Source organism: Marmota marmota, unplaced genomic scaffold (genome assembly GCF_001458135.2).
Source record: "Marmota marmota marmota unplaced genomic scaffold, marMar, whole genome shotgun sequence".
Lineage (NCBI taxonomy): Eukaryota > Metazoa > Chordata > Mammalia > Rodentia > Sciuridae > Marmota > Marmota marmota.
The window spans coordinates 14,508,957-14,529,426 of record NW_026000048.1 but is presented as its reverse complement, the minus strand read 5'-3'; the positions used below and the strand labels follow the sequence as shown (position 1 = coordinate 14,529,426).

The following is a 20,470-nucleotide window of genomic DNA, read 5'->3' as shown; positions in this document are numbered from 1 at the left end:
TTTTGTTCAGAGGCCTTCTAAGTGTGGGTTTAGCACCCTGTGTTATGCTGCTTGTATTGTATTTGAAATATCAACGCCTGCAAGCAGGTCCCTTTCCTTTCATCACTATAATAACAGCCATCCTCACACAGCCACCTTTTATCCTGAAGCCTTTTAAAGCACATTCCTGACTCTGAATTCCAAAGGCATCTGTAGCCTGCTCAGATGTCATCCAGTGAGAACTGTGGGAGCCAACGCCTGTTCTACATTTTGCTTGTTTCAGGAAGAGAAAAAGGAAGGAATCTATTAATTGATTGCTTGATTCAAAGCAATGTGCTATAAAGTGACATCCCCACTAAGGTGAACACAACAAAAATCAAAGGGGAAGCCTTGTGGGAGGAGGAAGCCAATTTACAAATACAGATACTAGGATTTTCTCGAACACTCAGTTTAGCTTCAAGATTCCAGTTTTGTACCATACTCTACATGATTCTTATTATATGACAAATTAAGACTTATAAACCCTTCAGGCAGCAAAACATTTTCATTGTCTTAAAATCTAGAAGAACTGCTGTTTGCTCATGCCTTCATGAAAGGGACATGGACCAACATCATAGGCAGAATCAACAAGTAAACAGTATTCTTCATTTAGCCTTTTATTTTGTATCAGCAAAATAAAAGAGGAAAACATACCACTAAATAACAAAAATTGTGCCTGAGCGAATGTCTGAAAGGGGTGGGGCTGAGTTAGTGAGATCCAGATGTGGAACTTGCTGGTGATCGAACTTTCTAACTTGATAGAAGGAGACTAAAGAGACAGGCTGAGAGTGAGGGCTCATCTTCTTTAAATAGCCTTTATCTCATGCTGGCTTTGGGGAGGAGTCAAAAAAGCAGGAGTAATTTCAGAGAACAGCCTGTGTTTCAGGTAGACCACCAGGTAGACAGATGTCAGGTTGATTAGATAATCCTGAGAGTTGGAAGGGCTACCGTGCATTCAGACCAGGTGAGGTGCCCATGTCCAGTCTGCAGGGAAACAGACTCAAACAGCAACTCTAGGCAGAACCAAACCTCTTAGAGCAAAAAAAGCAGAATCATTGTCAGTTGCATGCCACAAAGGGGTTAAAAAGTAGAAAAATAGTCAAGAGAGCATAGAAAATTGCTAAAATTCCAAGTTTACCTGGAGTCAAATCTTAAAGGCCTTAAAATTAAGTTGTCGTAATGACATTAGCACTACAGACGTGAAAGTCTGTTCTCTTTAAGAGGTGAAGTGCAATTTGCATGTCCACAGTTGATTTGCTGGCTTTGATTCTTCTTTCCTAACTGCATCTTTTTTTGAAATTGGAAGCTCTGGGTTCCTGCCAAATTCTGCATGGCATGAAAGTGAGAATGTTTCTTTCCTGTGTTTTCCCTATGCCCTCATTTCGGGGACCATCTCTCTAAGGACAAGCCCTTTAACCTGGAATCCAGTTGTACAGAATGCACAGAAAAGATGGGAAGGGGTATAAATACCTGTAGGTGACCATAGACAGAAATCCTTCTGGATTCTATTCTGTGGAAGTCTTCCCTTCCCCTAATCTACTGTTTAAAAATATCTTGCTTTTTCAGCAATTCTCTGATATATGAAAGCAATATCTTCTAACTTTGGAGAAATGAAGGAAAAATGTTACTCATGATAACCCCCATCAAAATAAAACCAATGCTAATGTTTGGATGTATTGCTTTCATTTTCTAAATTACATAGAAACATTCTTTTAAAATACCTTTAGTATGATTGCATAGTATTCCAGGGTAGGAATACACTGTAATTTAATAACCAGCCTTGGAAGGTTTTTCTAGATTTATTTATTTTATTAAAGATGTAATATGTAGAGATTTGCTCTCTGCCACTCAAGTGTAGAATATATTATTTTTCTTAATTTTCCTAAATCAAAATAATCTGGCTTGGCTTCAGCAGTTATTGAGAAATTTCATTCTCCTCATATTCAAGGGAAATACTGCTCTCTCATTTGGGGTTATAAAGAAATCCTGGGGAGCTTGTCTTTTCCAGTAAATCTGGGTAAGGGGTTTTGAGTCTCCCAGGATTCATAGTGAATGTCTCCCATGCAGTCTTTTTGAGACAGGTGCATGGGGATCTTTGCCATATCTTTTCCTAGGCTTGAGAACCTGGTTTCAGCCACTTTCAGCATGCCACACAGCCATGGTCCCAGTCAGAGTAATTCTCTGCAAAGGGAATCCAGGTCTCCCAGGTTGGAAGAACACCCTCAGTATCAACACCACTGACAACGAAACTACCATCTTCCTCTTGGCTCTGAAAAGTTGTTCCCTCTCCTCTTCCTTCCAAAAGTAACTTCTCTCCCATCCAGATTCATTTTCCAAATTCCTTTACCTTCTAAGCCCAAACTAGGGAGAGGATTTTCAGGGTGGCTTCTGTAGCATGAAGGCACCCTCCACTCATCCTCCTGGGAAGACTTTAGCATTCAAAAGCATGGCGGTTTTCCAAGGAGGTTGGAGGTAGGAGTAGAAGTTCCATAAATTTTGTTTGTTTCTAAAAATGGGACAAGATAAATTAATACTATCTCAAAAGAGGAATCTAACATACAAATTATACTCTAGTAGGAGTATGTTTGTATTGCGAATGTTACTTTAAAAGATGAGGAACACCCTTTTCTGCACAGAGGTGTTCTTGACATTTGTTGGCTGGTGTCTTCGCATGGTGAGATAGGCACACAGAGTGGCGTCCACTTGGCACAGAGCCATGGGTAGCTCACCACACCCATGCCTGTGGCTGGCTCTCCACAGGCTGTCAATGGACAGTGAGTACCTGGCATCGCAGGTTTTACATCCTTCTGATCTGATCGTGAAATAGTGCATCCAGGGAAGGAAACCGTGAAAGCAATAGGCGTGGTTGGCTCAGCTGCTGAATCATCTGATTTGACTCCAGACCAAACATGGTTGTTTTCACAGGTGAAAATCATGAATTATGTCTGGATACTCTTCTGATGGAAGAGGGAGGAAAGCATTGAAATATTAGCCTTGAAGAAACAAGGTCTGAACTGAGTTTATCAAGGATAATTCATCAAAATACATCCTAGAAAAAATGTTTCCCTCCTTGTCCAAATTGGGGAAAGAAAATACTAATTTCAAAACTCAGCTTAAGGTAGGAGAATCTCAGGTGTGCAGAGTTGGAAGTTGGCATTACAATGAGGGTTAGGGCCTACAGACCTTCCTCTTTATAAGGCCCAGAAGTTTCTCTAATAAACCTGGCATATGTTTCTCCAAACTGCTAACACGAAAGACCCAGAAATACACAAAAATCCTGTATGACTTTATTTCTTGCTCTTGATTAACAACAGGACTCTTTCCTGCTTGTGCCCAATTTTGCTTTTTTTTTTTTTTTAATAAAAATGATAGCTGATTGATTCTCCTCTACCACCATTCTTCCGAGTCTTCAATGCCAGGCCCACTCAAAAGTTACAAGACTTGGGGCTGGGGATATAGCTCAGTTGGTAGAGGGCTTGCCTCACATGCATAAGGCCCTGGGTTTAATCCCCAGCACCAAAAAAAAAAAATTTACAAGACTATAACAAAACTACAGTTCTTTCTTCCAGATGTATCACAGTTTTCACATCCACTTGTCATCATCTAGAACTGTGGATGCCCTCAGTCCATTTCCCAGATTAACCATCATCGGTGCTGGGGATAACTGCTCAGATATTGATGGCCACAGAAGCTTTGGGAAGTAGGAGGGTGTCATGTAGAGACCAGGGCTGCTCCAGAGCACACCTGGAGGGAGAGGGTCCTACTGAGGCTGCCACCTGGGGTGGGAGTCTGTAAGGACAGGAGACGGAATGGAAGCCAGGTTTGATGTTGGGGAGGACTTTGCCTGTCTTCTCATCCCCAGTCCCAAACTCAGAGTCCTTGAAAAAAGACTAGAAGAAAGCAGAGAATGGAAAGGAGGTGATTGCACTGTGGATTATAGAAAGGACCCTCTAAGTTAGGTAGAAGTGTAGACCTTCCATAGTGAGTTCATTAATTCTCCTTGAACTACTAGAGTATTGTGGAGCAGGGATGGCAGAGAAAAGCTACCCTCGAGTTTGTTAACATAATGTTTTGCTTCCGGCAACAAGAAAGTTCTCTGGAATTGAAGTCGGAATTTTGATGAAGTTGAGTTGAAAGTTTCACAGATGCAAGAAATGGGTCAAAGCACACAGTGTCATGGTTAACCATGTCAGTTAATGAGGACTAGAATGAGTCACTCCGAATATATTTGCATGTGGGAAGCCTCATTATATTTCTGAATTCTCTGTGGCAAATTGGGCATTAATTAGGATGAAGTGAAACTTCATTAAGGCAACATTGGTTTTTCTTCTCAAAATAGAATGTACTCTGAAGGAAGGTGAATACAGTTGGCTAACCAGAAACCCTACTGTTCCTGACAATGAACTTGTTACATAAAGCTACAGTTTTGATTCGTTTTCTGGACCTCAGCATTTCATTTTAGAATTTAAAGGATCTGAAAAATGTGAACGAACAAAATATCATCGATGACTCTCTAATTTTCCTTCCTCTTTGGCTGTGGTCTTCAAATCCAACAGCATTGCAAAAAATAAGAATAAATCTGATCCCCTAGTAAAGCATAATGCACATAGTGAACATTTCAGCAAATATTTGTTCACAGTGATAAAAATGCAAGCCTGGCAGTCTTTTAAAAATTAATGCTGTGCAGAAAACTAGATCTCGCCACTGCCTCGCTATATATTTCTATAGAGCAGGTGCAATATGGTAAATAATTTGTAGGAAACCTCAGTCGACTGATTTATTTTTTTTTTTTGGATGACATGATCTTTTCTTCTTTGTATGATGTATATCTTAGAGTTATGCAATTTTAGTCCTGAAAGGGATCTTAAATACCAACTAGTTCAAGCTCTTGCCTTTTAGATAAGATAGTTGTGATCCAATGAGTTTAGAAATTGACCAGCTTTTGGTGGAAGCTAAACTAGAGCCAACACCCCCAGACTCCTGGTGAAACAACCAAACCATTGAGTATCAGCTGTGGAATCCTACACACTGGATCTCAGTTCCTTTATTCGGTACCAGTTGGTCAGCACTGCTGTTTTCTCCATGGTGACCAGTGATGTTACAATGAGATTTCCATATCAATCATCTGGCATGGTGACCCAGGCACTCCATATGTTAGTTCCTTTCACTCCTCCCTCACCCCTCCATTAGGAAGAGAATATTCTATAAATTGTAGATGAAGCCGAGAGGAGAGCTACTGGAAGCCTCTGACACCAGTGTTTTGGGAGGGATAGGAAATCCTCTTTGAAGAAGAGAAGACTAGAAAGGACAAGTGGATTCAGACTTGTACAGACCCCCTGTTTGAGTTTGTAGGTTTGGGGATGACCTATAGAAATCTCTAGAAGGTTGTGATGGAAACAGAAGGAGATTGGTATTAGAGATTCCCTGGGCAAGAAGGGAAATCCAGTCTTAGGGAAACTTGAAGCCTGCTTAAGGGGCCCAGAGAATATTTCCCTAGTCCCCTGCTCCCTCCCCAGGTAGGGACAGTTCCTTATTCAGCATTTTAGAGCCCAGCCTTCCACTACTGAGCTGTAGACCATGCAGCACTGAGAAAAAGTTTTAGCTGAGGCAAAAATGAGACCAAATCTAAAACTGCATGAGTATCTTGCCTTTCTTTTCAGGGCATTAAAATATTTTTGCTTTCTTGGGATAATAATGATCCATACACAGTAGGGTTTGTTTTGTCTTGTTTGGGGGTTGGGATAGAACTCAGGGCTTCATGCATGCACAGCAAAGCTCTACCACTAAGTGACACCACCAGCCATAAAGTTATTTTTTCATCACCTCTAACTTTGCAAAAATAACAGTATTCCACCTTGTAACCTCCTATAATTTTTTTGAAAGGTCTACTCCTTGAAATACAAAATAATGGGGGTACTACTGCTCTAGACAGTTGTTTTAGTCAACTTTTTCATTGCTGTCACCAAACAACCTGAAAAAGAACAGGTGGAGGAGAAGTTTATTTGGCTCATGTTTTAGGAGGTCTCAGTCGATAGAGGGCCAACTCCGTAGGTGGGCCCAAGGTGAAACAGAAACCCCTCTCTGTACCACCATGGCTTGCTTCTTAGCTCTACTGTTATGGATATGTTATCTTTGGTCCCAAAAGGTACCTTCAATGCCTTAGAAGCTGTCATCCCCCAGAGCCTAGCACTGTGCTGAGTTCCTCTTCCAAACACTTTGAACCTTTTTATTTTTTCAATGTATCAAGTCAATGTTCTGATCCTGCAGTCAGCAATTTCCATTGTCTTCTCCCTGAACTAAATGATGTCTCAGCAGCAAGCTGACATCAGAGGGGAGGGTACCATGTGTGAGGAGATTGCTAATATACAGGGATAGTTTTCAATGAGAAAGTGAATGACATATATTTAAAAAAAAAAAAAAAGAAGAGGAGGAATTTAGATATAGAACTGAATAGCTATGTATAGGCAGTTAAAAAAAAAAAAGATTAGCCCTTACATCTCTATTTTAATACTTACCTACCACGATGATGACCCTGAAGAAGAAATAGAGATTTGATTTTTATTTTCTTCAAGGATTATTGCTTTTTACAATGGAAAATGACAACTCATCAAATGTAACGTGTCTGCTGTAGGCTGCAAAGATGACCAGTAGAGGTGGTAAATGCTGCCTTATTGCTTACAGTAATGTTATTTCTTGGCTATGCTGCTAAACTAAATGTGTATTTTTTTTTAAGGTAGGAATGAGGGCATCTTAGTTTGCTATTCTGCTGAGCATAGTAACTGGGAAACTACTTCATTGAAGACCACATAAATTTTTGTAAATCTTGGTGAGCAAGTTATTCATTTAGGGATGATTTTCCTAGTCAAATAAAACTCTTAAAGGGTGCCAAAGCCAGATCCCCATAATAGAAGCAGGCTTTATGAAAAGTAAATCTGGGAACAAACCACGTTGGAAATAAGCACAGAAAAATTAACCAGCAAGGACAATTTGCTTGTTAATGGATGTCCATTCTGGCCGTGATTTTGACTTGCAATCTCATTGGCTTGTAAATTGGCTGAGTTATACCCAGGCATCTCCCCAAAGCTGAGTTTCCTATGAGATACCCAGGCATCTCCCCGAAAGCCTTTTGGGGATGCAGAAGAAGAAGAATTATCTTATTCCTACTTCTCTCTATGAGAAGATTCTGAAAGGTGTAGCAAGATGTGTGTGTGTGTGTGTGTGTGTGTGTGTGTGTCCAGGTAACATGATAGTGCTTCTGCCAAGAGGGTTTTCCTTTTACATATTTCAAGAAAGAGGGGGAGAAATGGACAATGCAATCCTCAAAATGTCCCTTTGAGTATCCAGCACACCTGGGGCATTCCTCAAATAATGCCAGAGTCAAAGAATTAAAGTCAGAGCCTGGAGGAAGGACTTACTTGCTCTATGATTTCCAGGGTCTCTTGTTCAAAAAACTCATTAAGAAGTTTAGGAATGTCATAGTGCAGCATAAAACCATCTGCAGACCCTTTGGAGAGCAGGGCCCTGCCTGACTTTGCAGTGTACTCCCAGGAAGCTGGCCCTACCTTGAGAGTTAAGAGTCTTGGTGCTTAATGTCAAAATGCATTGGCAGCCTTAGGAAGGATTAAAGGAAATTAAGAATGCAACATAACAAAACCTGGCTCTTGGAGATGACTAGTTTCCTATCACCAGCCTGCCTGGTTAATTCCAAATCAGTTTGCTTCACAGCTAGTGCATGGAATCATGTAATAAAGATGGGCCATGGAAGAAGGGGAAATTGAGATAATGCATTCACTCAGCATAACCCCCCAGTTTTTCTAGCTCACCTTCTCTGCCCTTGTACATATATAATCTCCAATCTCTACACAATAGCCAGAGTGATCTTCGAAAAAATTTATCTGATCTTTCCTACCTCATCCCTTTCCCTAACTACCTCAATGGCCTTCTGCTACTTGGCAGTCAAAGGGAAAATTCTCACCATGATTCCAAGACTTTGTGTGTGCTCTGCTCTCTTGCCCACCAAATCTCCAAGGATCACCACTTTCTCTGGTGTGGGACCTTAGCACAGGCTATCCCCTACAACCAGGGTGTCTTTCTTTCTCTCTTTGTCCCTCCTTCTGGGATCAAAGTTTTTCTGTGTTTCTGTCTCTCCACTCATAACCCCACCACCACCACCGTTTGAGTTGCACACTTCCTTGCACCCTTAATTTATCTTAAATTGTGTCCTATTTCTGGATTATGAATACCATCAGGGCATAAGTCCTGTTTGTTTTGTGCAGTATTCTGTCCCCAATACCTAGCATCGTGCCTGGAACACAGGAAGTGCTTAATAAGTGTTTGTTGAAAAGCAAATAGATATATCACCCAATTCATAGTTTATACTTTAATTATACATTACCTTGGGTTATTTGTTGTTCTTCACAAATTTCACCAATTAGTTCAGAAACTTTTGACATCAGTCTACATGTTGCCTCTTTCTTTTGAATCTCCCACAGTGCCCACTTGTAGTTCATGTTCCAAGAATAGTATTGACTAATAGATCATGAGCATGTTGCACATTCACCCCCTGCCACTGCAGCAGAGATAACTAGGAGAGAAATTCAACTGGGTGCTGAGTGGGTTGGCTTAAATCATTATAGATACTTTTTCTTGATTAGCAAGGTAAATAATAACCAAAGCTAGATATAATCTTACTTATGGGATTTTGCTGCCTCAAAATAAAAATATTCAACGGTGATATAAATATCTCCCTTTACCATTTTAGTTTGCTGATTTTGGAAATAGCCTTGATAAACGACTCTGAAGGACTGGCTGTGTTCAGCCACTCTGGTGCGAGTACTGCATCCCTGTTGAGTGTATTGAAATGTGCATAGTCCCGTCTGTTGTGATGACAACTGTGAAAATTTGTCTGGCAAAAGGAATTGATTTGCCATCATTCTTTTCCTGTGACATGACTTGTCCCCAACTCCCTGTTTGAAATGGCATTTGTACACTAGATGTCCAGCAGTAAAATGCTCTTAATGGAGTACTCATGGATAATTTTTTCCTGTAACCTTCACAACTAACCCCATTCAATCCTTCTGGTGGCCTTTCCCCCTTGACCATATTCTATTTTTAGATTGGCAAAGATGGCATTGAAAATATTTTCAGTATAATTAATCAATTTTCCCACTGTCTTTAAAAATATCTTTTTCAGACAAGAAGTCCCAAACTGTCTCATAGTCCTCAACCTCCCAGTTTGAGTGACCCAGTCGAGCATTTATCAGAGACGTCCGGTGATTCTTTGGAAGCCATGTCTGAAGGGGAGGCGCCAAGTCCTTTTTCCAGAGGCAGCCGAACTCGTGCAAGCCTTCCTGTGGTGAGGTCAACCAACCAAACAAAAGAAAGATCTCTGGGTAAGCTTCCGGAGGCAGGTTCTGATGCCTCTTTCTGATTGTACATGTGTATATTTACACTTTTGAACACAAATCCGTGCGTTTCAAATATAAATTCAACTGTTATTTGTAAAAACACAGATCCTGGGGAATTTTGTTGATTTAATATTATTATGTTAGTCAGCTTTCCATCACTGTGACAAAATAACTGAGGTAATCAACTTATAAGGAAGACCTATTTTGTCTCATGGTTTTAAAGATTTCAGTCCATGGTCCATTGCTTTTGGAACTGTGGTGAGGTAGTACATTATGGCAGGGAATGCAAAGTAGAGCCATGCTGCTCACATCATGGTGGCCAGAAAGCAAACAGAGAATCCTGAAATCCCCTTCCAGGGTACACCCCTCAATGATCTAACTTCCTTCCATAAAGTCCCACTGTCTCCCAGTAATCACCACAGTCTGGCAACCAAGCTTTTAACATACAGACTTTAAGAGACCTTTAAAATCCAAACCATAACAAATATCAAGTATTGAAGATTTGCTGAGACTGGGCACATTCAGAAGTGGCTGAAATTAGCAGCTTGAGCCATGAGGCTGGTAGTACTTTCCTGTGTTCCTGGAATAAGGAATTCCAAGGACAGACTACAGAAAGCCTGGCCTCACCTCCCAAGGCTTCCTCCACCAGTCCCAGAGCCACTGGTTGGGGTGCATGCCTGGAGAGGAGGGTATTAGCAGCCTCACACCACTTGTCTGGCAGTCTGGTAGAGGATATGAATGGCTCCAGGAAGAAGGGGGCCATCGTGGCCATCACTCCCAGGACGACAGTTGTGAAAGCCACGAATAGGAAGCTGCTTTTCTTTTCAGAAAGTTTTCCCAGGAAGCAGAGATTCTAACTTTCTACCATTACCACATATCATCTATTTTTATAGGAAATTCACTTTATAGCTTGCTTTGTTTTTTATTGTTGTTGTTGTTCTTTTTTTTTTCCTCCCTTTAACAAAATGCACAAGTCACAGGATCAAGTAGAATTTAAGCCTCTTTGCAGAGCATGCTGCTGGGTTGGTGTTTCATATGCTTCGTCTGCCACATATTGCAGGTTCCCACTTGGTACTTGTGGGTGCAGACAGATGAAGTCAGGGTAACATCAAAGAGGAAAAGGGACAATGTGAAAAAAATCTTCAGGGTCTGGCCCATGCAGAAGACAGCTGAATTCTGCCAGTGAAACCTAGCAAGTATTCTGCTGGGAAAAGAAAGGGGCAGATAGATATACAATGCTACTTTGATTTTGTTTCCCCAACCAGAGCAAATTGGTCCTAAAAACAAAACAAAAAACTATTATCCTCTGGGTTGTCAATATTTTCTTTTTTTTTTTTTACTTTTGCCTGGTAATTTTTCATTAGTTATCAATTTAATTCGACAAATAGTGTACAGTGTAATTCAACATGTGTATACATCATATAATGATCGAAGCAGGGTAGTTACTTCGCCTTAAGCTTTTTTTTTTTCTTTTTGTACCACAGATTGAACCCAGAGGTGCTTAACCACTGAGCCACATATCCAACCCTTGATATTTCTTTTTTAATTTTGAGACCAGGTGTCACTAAATTGCTTAGGACCTCACTAAGTTGCTGCGGCTGGTTTTGAACTTGTGATTCTTCTGCCTCAACCTCCTGAGTCACTGGTATTACGGGTGTGCACCACCACACTTGGGTTCTTAAACTTTTTTTTTTTTTTTTTAGTTGTTGATAGACCTTTATTTACTTATACGTGGTGCTGAGAATCGAACCCAGTGCCACACACATGCCAGGCAAGTGCGCTACCGCTGAGTACAGCCCTGATGCACTTAAACTTTTAAAAAATAAACTTTTATGATCACGTAATTGTGCATATTTATGAGGTGTGGTGTGATGCTTCATCATGTGTACAGTATGTATTGATCAAATCAGGGCAATTAATGTTTCCGTCTCCTTATCATTACTGTGTGCTGGGACCCTTTGAGTGCCTCTCTTCTGTTTATTTGTAAGATATATCACTGATTATCTTAAGAACATGGAACATTTTTTATTTTCCTGTTTTGTGCAAGAGTCAGCCATGCTAATCCTTGTCGTTTCAATTTTACTAAATATGAAGCTCATGCAAAGGTTCATCATTAATATTTAATATTAAATTTGTATACTTGATCTTAGATTAGTAATGCAGGGTCCTTATTTTTCAAATGAGAGAGGAAGGCCACGGAAAATCTGCCTGTTTGTTTGTTAGTAGGGCACAGTTATTTAAATGGCAGGAGCAGGAAGTACAGACCTCTAGTTCCTGTTAGTCTCACCTTGTACGTGAAGGTAGGTACAGGAGCATGCTGTATGAAGATGACATGGCTTTTCCACTGCCACCAGGCTGCGGCTTTCCTCTGGATTGAAGAGCTTTGTGCTTTCTCAACCCTGCTCAGACCTGGAGCAGGAGCCAGGCTGGGAGTGGAATTTCTCCTTTGTGCTTTGCAGGAAATGAGTGAGGTTCAGGTCTCTGTAGAGATAGCCTCTGCTTTGCAAAAGAAAATGAAGATAAAAAGAACTGCCAATTCCCCTTCCCCCCATACCTGGGGGACCTTGAGTGTTGGATAATAGATCCTTTGTTTCCAAGGCAGGAATTTCCCCTGGCAGCATCCACAGTTGGCTGTGCAGGTAGATACTTGCAGAGTTCAGGAACCAAGCCTCAGGGCAGAGAGACTGCAGGAGCTGGGGGCAACCTTGCCCAAGGAGTTGCTGAGAGTGGCTGGTGTTTGTGCACAGGGGTGGCTGTACTTTTACAAAGCATTATTTTACTCTGCAGCCACTTTCCCGTAAAGTGCTGCTCCACACTCTGCCACAGTACGTTAAAAAAAAAAAAAAAGTCCCAAGTATTTATTCTGCCAACTTCATGAGTGGCTTTTTGATCTGTGATTTTTCCTAATTTTTGGATAGAAACAGACACAGGGAGAGGACAGGAGAGAAGGAGAAATTTGCCAAAGTGAGGAAGGCTATGGTTTCAGAAAAATGAAGCCGGCACCTGGACAGCAAGGTTGGAATTGCCCTTGACCACCTCTTCTAGGCCAATTTGGAAATGTCCTCCCAGATGCACCTGGCCCGCCTGGTATAAATCTATTTGACAGGGATGGGAAATAAAGGGGAAAATGTGAGTCACAGGAGTCTAAATGCTAGGGGACTTGCTCAGCCTCGTCTTTAGGTAAATCCCCTTGTACTTGGCCTTCTTTAACACAGGCTCCTGGGAAGAGTGGCACTTTCTGGAGAACCCAGCCAGATTTACGGTGTCCACAGCATGATGGTGGCATAATTGTGACCCCAAGGGGCCTCAGAGGCTGCAGATTGGACACTTAGAGCTGGGACCTCCTGGAAATCCATAGTTGGTCTTTTAGAACTGTGCATTGACATTTATCTTAATCCACAGAGCCTTAAGATCTCCTTCAAAGCCCTGTTTATCTTTATTTCTTGAAAGTTTTGATGGTTTGCTCATTGTAGTTTTTTTTTTTTTTTTTAAACCAGAGATTGAACCCAGAAGTGCTTAACCACTAAGTCACATCCCTGGCCTTTTATTTATTTATTTTTATTTTTGTTTATTTATTTTTAAAATTTTGCAACAGGGTCTTACTAAGTTTCTTAGAACCTCTCTAAGTTGCTGAGGCTGTCTTTGAACTTGCGATCCTCCTGCTTCCGTCTCCTGACCCGTTGGGGTTAGAGGCATGCACTGCCGTACTGGGCATTATTTTTTTTTCTTAAAGACTTTATTATTTCAGAGCAGTTTTAGGTTAAGAGCAAATCTGAGAGGAAAGCACAGAGCATTCCCATATATCCCCGCCCCACACACGTACAGCTTCCCTTGCTACCAGTGTGTCCCTCCAGAGTGGGTGCATTGGGGTCAGTTGGTGAAACTACATCTACACATCATTACCACCCAGAGCCCATAGTTTTCCTTAGGGTTCAATCTTGGTTTTGTACTTTGTATGAGTTTGCACAAATTATGATGCCATGTTCATACAGAGTATTTTCACCGCCCTAAACATCCTCTGTCTTCCACCTATTTATCTCTCTCCCCCTAATTCCTAGCAACCTCTGAGCTTTTTGCTACCTTTATAGTTTTGCCTTTTCCAGAATGTCATAAAGGAATCAGACAGAATGTAAACTGCAAGTTGATTTCTTCTACTTAGTAATGTGCATTTACGTTTCCTCCATGTCTTTTCCTGGCTTGATCATTTCTTTTTAGCACTGAATAATTTTCCAGCATCTAGATGTGTCACAGTTTATCCATTCATCTACTGAGGGATATCTTGGTTGCTTCCAGGTTTTGGCAGTTATGAACAAAGCTGCTAAAAACATCCGAGTGGAGGTTTTTGTGGGGACAGAACTTTGGGAAGACTACCTTTAGTTTAGTTTCATTGTGGATTCTTGAATTAATCTTGAGTTTTAAAAGTATCACATTAAGATATTGTTTATTGTGATCACTGAGTTTTGGGAACTACTTGAATTTTACACTGGAAGCTGTGTCCCACTGGCACCTTTGAAGTGCCTACCCAAATGTCACCCCAGGACTGTAAGATGCCACCACCACCACCCTCTAGTCAGAGTCTGGAATGAAGTTGAATAGGAAAAGCCCTGTCCCCCACCTGTGTTTCAGCACATAGCATTATTTATTACTGGAGTCCCTCCCAGTAATATCAAAAGATTTGACACCTTCATGGTAGAGCCTGGATGGACAGAATTCTCGAAACACTCCCACTCCTTGGGTTTAAACCTTACCCCACTTTGGGCTGCCTGTGCCTGAAGATAAACCTTCACAATTATTCCACTTGAATAACCCCTTGTTCTGTGGCTTCAGTATATTTCCAGAATGAGGAATGCAGGAAGGCTGAGCATTTTACAGAGGCTGTTAGGAGACATATAGGCTATAGAATGGAGAGCAGTATGTAATATATTTATGTATAAATAAATATATACATAGCTATATTTAGCATGTATGTACATTTTGTAACTCATAAACACAAGTCACCCTCTGTATCTGCCAGTTCTGAATCTTTGGATTCATCCAACTGCAGATTGAAAAATCTTTGAAAAAAATGAAGTTCATCTGTAGCGAACATGTACAGACTTTCTTTTGCTTGTCATTATTCCCTAAATGACTTTAACAACCATTTACATAGCACTATCATTGTACAAGTTATTATAAGTGTACCAGAGGGTGTGCATGGGTGACATGTAAATCCTATGCCATCTTATATAAGGGATTCGTGCATTGGGAGATTTTGGTATCTGAGGTGGGATCCTGGCATTGATCCCCTGCAGACATTGAGGCACAACTATGCTGGAATGCAAGATGCGAGCTTGTCATTTCAAAGAGGCATGTTGAGCCTTCAGGAAAAGCCCAATGACAGTAAAACACAGTCCCTTCTGATGCTGAGGGCCAACTAGCCATTCTTAGAGATGTACAAAGCAGCAAGGTAAAGAAAGAAATTTGTTCAGTGGCTGTGACTTAGCACATGACTGGGTCCAGTGGCCTTCCATCTTTCAATCTTCACTTCTTCTCCAGGGCAGTGGGTTCCCATCCACTCCACCCATCCAAAACACAGTTGTGGAACTTGTGCCATTTCTCTTTCACTCTTTTTTTTGGAGTAAATAGAGTTACCAGAAGAAAGGCAGCCTAAAAAAACGAAACCCACTTTTCAGTAGGGCTTGGTTTTAGAAATAATTTCCATGAAAAATTGTCCCCACTGATATTAGGTCTGCAGTCTTAATGATGGAGTAGTTGCTTTTAATCATGGTGCTGTCTTATAAATCCCATCTGGAATGTGACCATAGGCAGGGGTTATTGTCTGGCTGCTCCCTAGTTGGCCTTCGGGGAAAGGGTAGCCACAAGATGTTCCCACCCCTCTGTGTGCCCTCAGGAATTTGAAAATAAAACTCATGAAAACAAGAACAGCAGCAGCAACTTCTTCTTCTTGCAGCCAGATTCCTTTGTTGACCATAATCCACACGGAGAGCTTTAGAAAACAGTCTTGCTCACCAGACTAGCAGCCAGTGGTATTGCCATTTCTGTAATGAACTGCCTCTTCAACACTCAGACCGCTAAGGCAAAAATGATTTTCAGTGGCATAAGAGGATTTTAGACTTGTTGCGGGACAAGGTCCCTAGTGGTGTGAATTATTGAATGTATGGCTGTTTTTTCATTCCAAGCTGATAACTTTATTGGTCGTCATGCCCTGTGGGAATTTAAGGAAAGGGTGGTTCTTGGCTGCCAGAATCTGCCATCTTGTGGGTGTGCAGGACTAGGTTGGAGGTGAGGGCAAAGGATAGAGATGTCCATTTCCAAAGGGGTAAATCCAAAGGGAGTGTGTAAGACCAGCATTAGATTGTTTGAGCATGAACAATTATCCATTGACTATTAAAAAAAACTAATTTTAAACAAATAAGAAAAGTATTATTCTGCAGAGTAAGTAAAATAGGATATCTGTGGTCCTAAGCACTGGAAGTGATTGCAATGTTATTAATACAACAGAAATTTGCAGAAAAGATTTTCATAGCAAGTTAATAGATTTGGCCATATCCCTGACCTTTTCAGGATACTAGAAAAAAAAATGCCAGCATGTTTTTGATAGCACCAGAACGAGTGCCCTGGCCCAAGTGGACCAGGTTGGGTGGCTACGATGACAGACCCAAATCCCCCTTCCCACCTTCTCCTGTTATGTCTTCCTCTACCACTAAGGCTGGAAAATGGGCTCATTCTAAAATATCAAATGTGCAAGGTTCTGGATGGTGGGTGACAAGGCAAAGTTACTGATGCTCTTGGGTGTCCTCAGCATTGTTTGCCAGGGTCCCAGCCCACAGTAACTAGGTTGATAGGGTTCAGAGAACGGATGTAGGGCGTCCACTTTTGTAGTTATGAAGGCCCAGGTGTTGCCAGGCCCTACCACAGTCCTGGCAGCTCCCTGATCAAGGCAGCATGGCTTCAGAGCCACACCTGCCCAGAGTGCCAGGAAGCTGCTTCTTTGTCAAAGGGGTTACGCAGTGGCCCAGTTCTACAGTGAAAATTCAGTCCAGTGATTCTGCAAGCTATTTAATGAATCCATTTTTACTTTAACTAGGTGCAGCTGGTTCAGTTCCGTGCAACTTCACACTGACTGATTTTCTGTTTGTAGATATAGTGGTTCTGTCAGGGTTCTGTTTCACAAAATTCCATGAAAACTGGTGTGGACTGGTGCCTTCTAGAGGCCTGGCAGTGAACTGCAAGTGTGGTTTCCAAACTTCTAGAGAAGTCTTGAGTTCTGTGGAGTTTTCTTTGCTATAAATTTTTCAGTTTCATGTAAGATTTCATTTAACAATGAGCTGAGGCTAAACTGGTAAAATGAATAAAATATCTACATACATACTAAAATACATTAAATAGACCCAGAGATATAGATAAAGGAAGAAAGATGAGAGGAAGAAAGTTAGGAACAAATTTCCTCTAAATAAAAGGAGTTCTTAAGTACTTTAATTTGGCTCTTTGGGGGTAAAAATGTTTTTAAAATAAATCTTACCTCTTAGTTTTCTTACGCTCAATATAGTGGATGCCCTGAGAGGTAGTTTCTACAAACTTAGTCCATCTTTAAATGAAAGATAGATTTGGAGCTGGGAATTAATCATTGGCAGGAATGTTTTAAGAAATCCTTTCATATCATGAAACATGCATTTGTAATTCAAGCAATTCACCCTTCATTTGGCCTTTAAAAACTAGTATTTTCATATATGAGGTTTACTGAAGGAAAGGAAGATTTATCCAAGTTTATCCACTTGGCACACAATTCCCTCCTACGAAAGAATGTTCCTGTGAAAGATCGTGTAGATTCATGAAGCGTTTGTTCTTAGTTTAAAAAAATACAGTTAGATATCTTTAGAAATCTCTTGCTATTAAAATTCCTTGGTTGTAACTCTATATCTCTCAAAATATTGAAGAAGTTGTTTAATTCACATGGACCTGAGATATGCCCTTTACCAGTATCTTCGAGGATTATTTTGTAGATGAGATGCTGTAGGAATACCAGTGAATGGAAGATTTAGTTGATGCTGAGGTCTGAGTCCTCCCTGAGCCACCATTATTTTATAGGGTCCATCAGTGGTCAGGTGAGTAACAAATACAGAGGCATCTTCAAAAGGATCTTAAAGAAGACTTAGGTCTCTCCTGTTTCTGTTTCTCCATTTGCAGTCAGGGTGTTGCTAAACTGGATCATAGGTCACCATTTTGTAAAGTTAACATAAAACTTTTTAATGAAGATGAAGCTAAAGGGTTCAAATAACTGGAAAAGTAATATATGTCCAAAGCCGTTTCAGAAATTCAGTCCTCCTGAGGGTCAGTGTGAAATATTCTTCTGTCTATCATAGCCACATGCCATACCCTAACACAGACATCTAGCTATCATTTTGTGATGTGAAAAGTACTTTTATTCAGAAAGAAACTCTTCAGGTTTCAAAGGTAACATAGGAGAGAGTAAAGCATGTTTTATCTCTTATACCTCTCTACATCCAAAATCAATTTGATTTGGCTTAATGAAAACCAATAAAAAATATTAGAACCATTAAAACAAGAATTAATACAAGTAGCAGTTGAGCATAATATGTGAGCCAGAAAAATTAAGATAAGAATAATTGCTGTAATTTCAACCACGACCAAAAAAAAAAAAAAAAGAGAAATCCAGTAAGTTGAATTAATTTCATTATTTAAGAAGAGGTTTATGTTAGTTAAATAGGAAAAAATAAAGTTTTAAAGCATTGTAATCCAAGAGCTCTTATATGTTTATATTCATAACATATTATGTAATAGTTATATTTAAGTTGCATGAAAGTTTTATTTCATATAGCTCTATATTTACATAAAAATTAAAAATCCAATGACATAGTATTACATCATGCTGTAAGAAGGGCATATCTTAGAATCTGTAGATTTCTGTGGGTCTAATTTGATACATGGAAAGAACTGATATAATCTTGGCAATTCACCAGGCCCTCAAGTGATTGGTCCTTGGCAATTAATATTTGTATTAGGGTGGACAATTTCTTCCTTGGAGAGGAATATTTGAGGGGTAGGGTTAGATGGCAAAAAGAGAGCCAGAGAAGGAATCTCCTCACAGCAACAAAACTTCAGATTCTGAATACTGTCTAGTACCAGCTACTACTATACACTTCAGGAATGAGATGAGAAGTGTCTGGATCCAGATGTTGAACCCTCAGATGCTCTGAAATGGTTTGGTTGGAACAAGAAATGAGACATTAGAAGAGGTTGTTTGAACTACTCATGAGGGGAAAGATTTAGTTTGTCAATCTCTCTTATTTTCTTTAACTGTAACAACTCTATCTGAAATCTATTCACTGACCCTTGTTATCTGGGTAAATGCAAGATTAATAGCACATGCTATTTTTTAATTAAAAGTTTCTTGTCAAATGCACTTTTTTTTCTAACAACTGACTTTCAAATGTGATCTTTTGTGTTCATTTAACTGTAAGAATCACACACAATTTTTTTTGCATCAGCTTTTAGAGAATAGTGTGAGAATACTGTGAAGTGCTAGAAACAAAATTAAGATACAAGCCTGCTTTACGTCATATCCTTAAGTAGAACTTCCTTCTTGGTGTTCTCATCTTAGCACTGGTCTCCAGAAGGCTGCCTGGTGGCATCTGGAAACAGATTTGTGGCAGTTTCTCATATTTCAGGTGGAGTAGAAGCACACATTCTGCATAGCAAGAGGGCAGACATACATTTTCTTAGGCAAAGGAGTTAGAGAATGGTCCAGGTCCACTTCCCATTCAGATTTCTCAGGTTAACTCTATGATGTGGGATTGAGACTAAGCAGACCCCATGTCTGGAAGGAGGTTCTCTCTGGAGCACTGGGGATTGGGCTTTCTGTCCTGGATAACTGCTTTTGAGCACAACAGCAGGTGTGTCCCCAGATACCAACGTGACATCTTTGGTTTCTTGCAAATATAAGTCACTCTTGGGAGCTATTATGAGTCTGTGTCTCCCCAAATTCATATGTTGAAGTCCTAACCCCCAATTCTTAGGAAGGTGGCAGTATTTGGAAATAAGATCTTTCAAGAGATGATTAAGTTAAAATGAGGTTATAGGGTAGATCCTAGTCCAATATGACTAATGTCCTTATAAGAAGAGCAAATTAGGATAACAGAATAAAGTCAGGAAGGAGAACCATCTACAAACCCTAGTGAGAGGTCTCAGCAGAAACCTACCCTGCCAAGACCTTGATCTTGAAGGCTGTGTGTTTTAAGCCTGCAGGACTTGGTTCTGGAAGCCTGAGAAACTGGATACAGGGCTCAGGCCCACTCCCCCTTTCTTTTTTCCCTTCTCAACTGCTTATGGTAGTTGTCACAAGCATATTGTGTGTATTTCTTCAAGACATTAAAATTATGTTGATCAAGTTTTCCATTTGTTTCAATTTGGTGTTATTCCAGCCTCCCGCCCCCGTGCATGGTACATCAACCCAGTCTGAGCATAGCCAGGAGAAGTTTTAAAACTTTGGGTACAGACTCATCTGCCATTCTTACTTTTCCCTTTGGCAGCTCCCAAATTTAGCAAACAAGTGTTGCTTGACAGCTAACTGATTCAACTGCATCGCATCAAGAAAAGCTCCTGTTTTCATTGTGCTGAGTTTGAGTTCTCAAAAGTTTGGTAATGTCATGAAAAATGATATCACCACCAACTTCTCATTTTCAGACTTTTCTAAGGTGTTAATTGGCCTTCAGACATTTTTGGCTAAATGTCTCCCAGTAATATAATGATAAAAATAAATCCTTCTTTCTCCCCCACCCCAAGTTTTGCCCATTTTCAATTTTTTTTCTCGATTCATGTATTTATTAAGGGTCTACTTGGTTTCTGGCACTGTTAAAGGTGCCACAGTGAGTTATTTTAAAAATATATGAAAGCAGATTCTTGTATTTAAGGCATTTTTAGTGTAACTAAAGACACATGTAAGGACCAACTTTAAAATACATATAAATCGCAGACTTCATAGACAAGGTTATGATTACAGCCAGTCATGCGGGGCCCCGTGACTG

General features: G+C 40.4%; 1 protein-coding gene across 26 annotated transcripts in view; it reads left to right on the top strand.

Annotated features, from left to right (window-relative positions):
* Window positions 1-20,470, top strand: part of Kiaa1217 (KIAA1217 ortholog) — a 761,286-nt gene that overhangs the window by 599,878 nt on the left and 140,938 nt on the right. For all 26 annotated transcript variants that reach the window (XM_048812695.1, XM_015495236.2, XM_048812686.1 and 23 more), the window contains one exon: window positions 9,212-9,410. In XM_048812695.1, coding sequence (XP_048668652.1) covers window positions 9,308-9,410 — 103 coding nt within the window. In that variant the 5' untranslated portion in view covers window positions 9,212-9,307. The remainder of the gene's footprint in view (window positions 1-9,211; window positions 9,411-20,470) is intronic.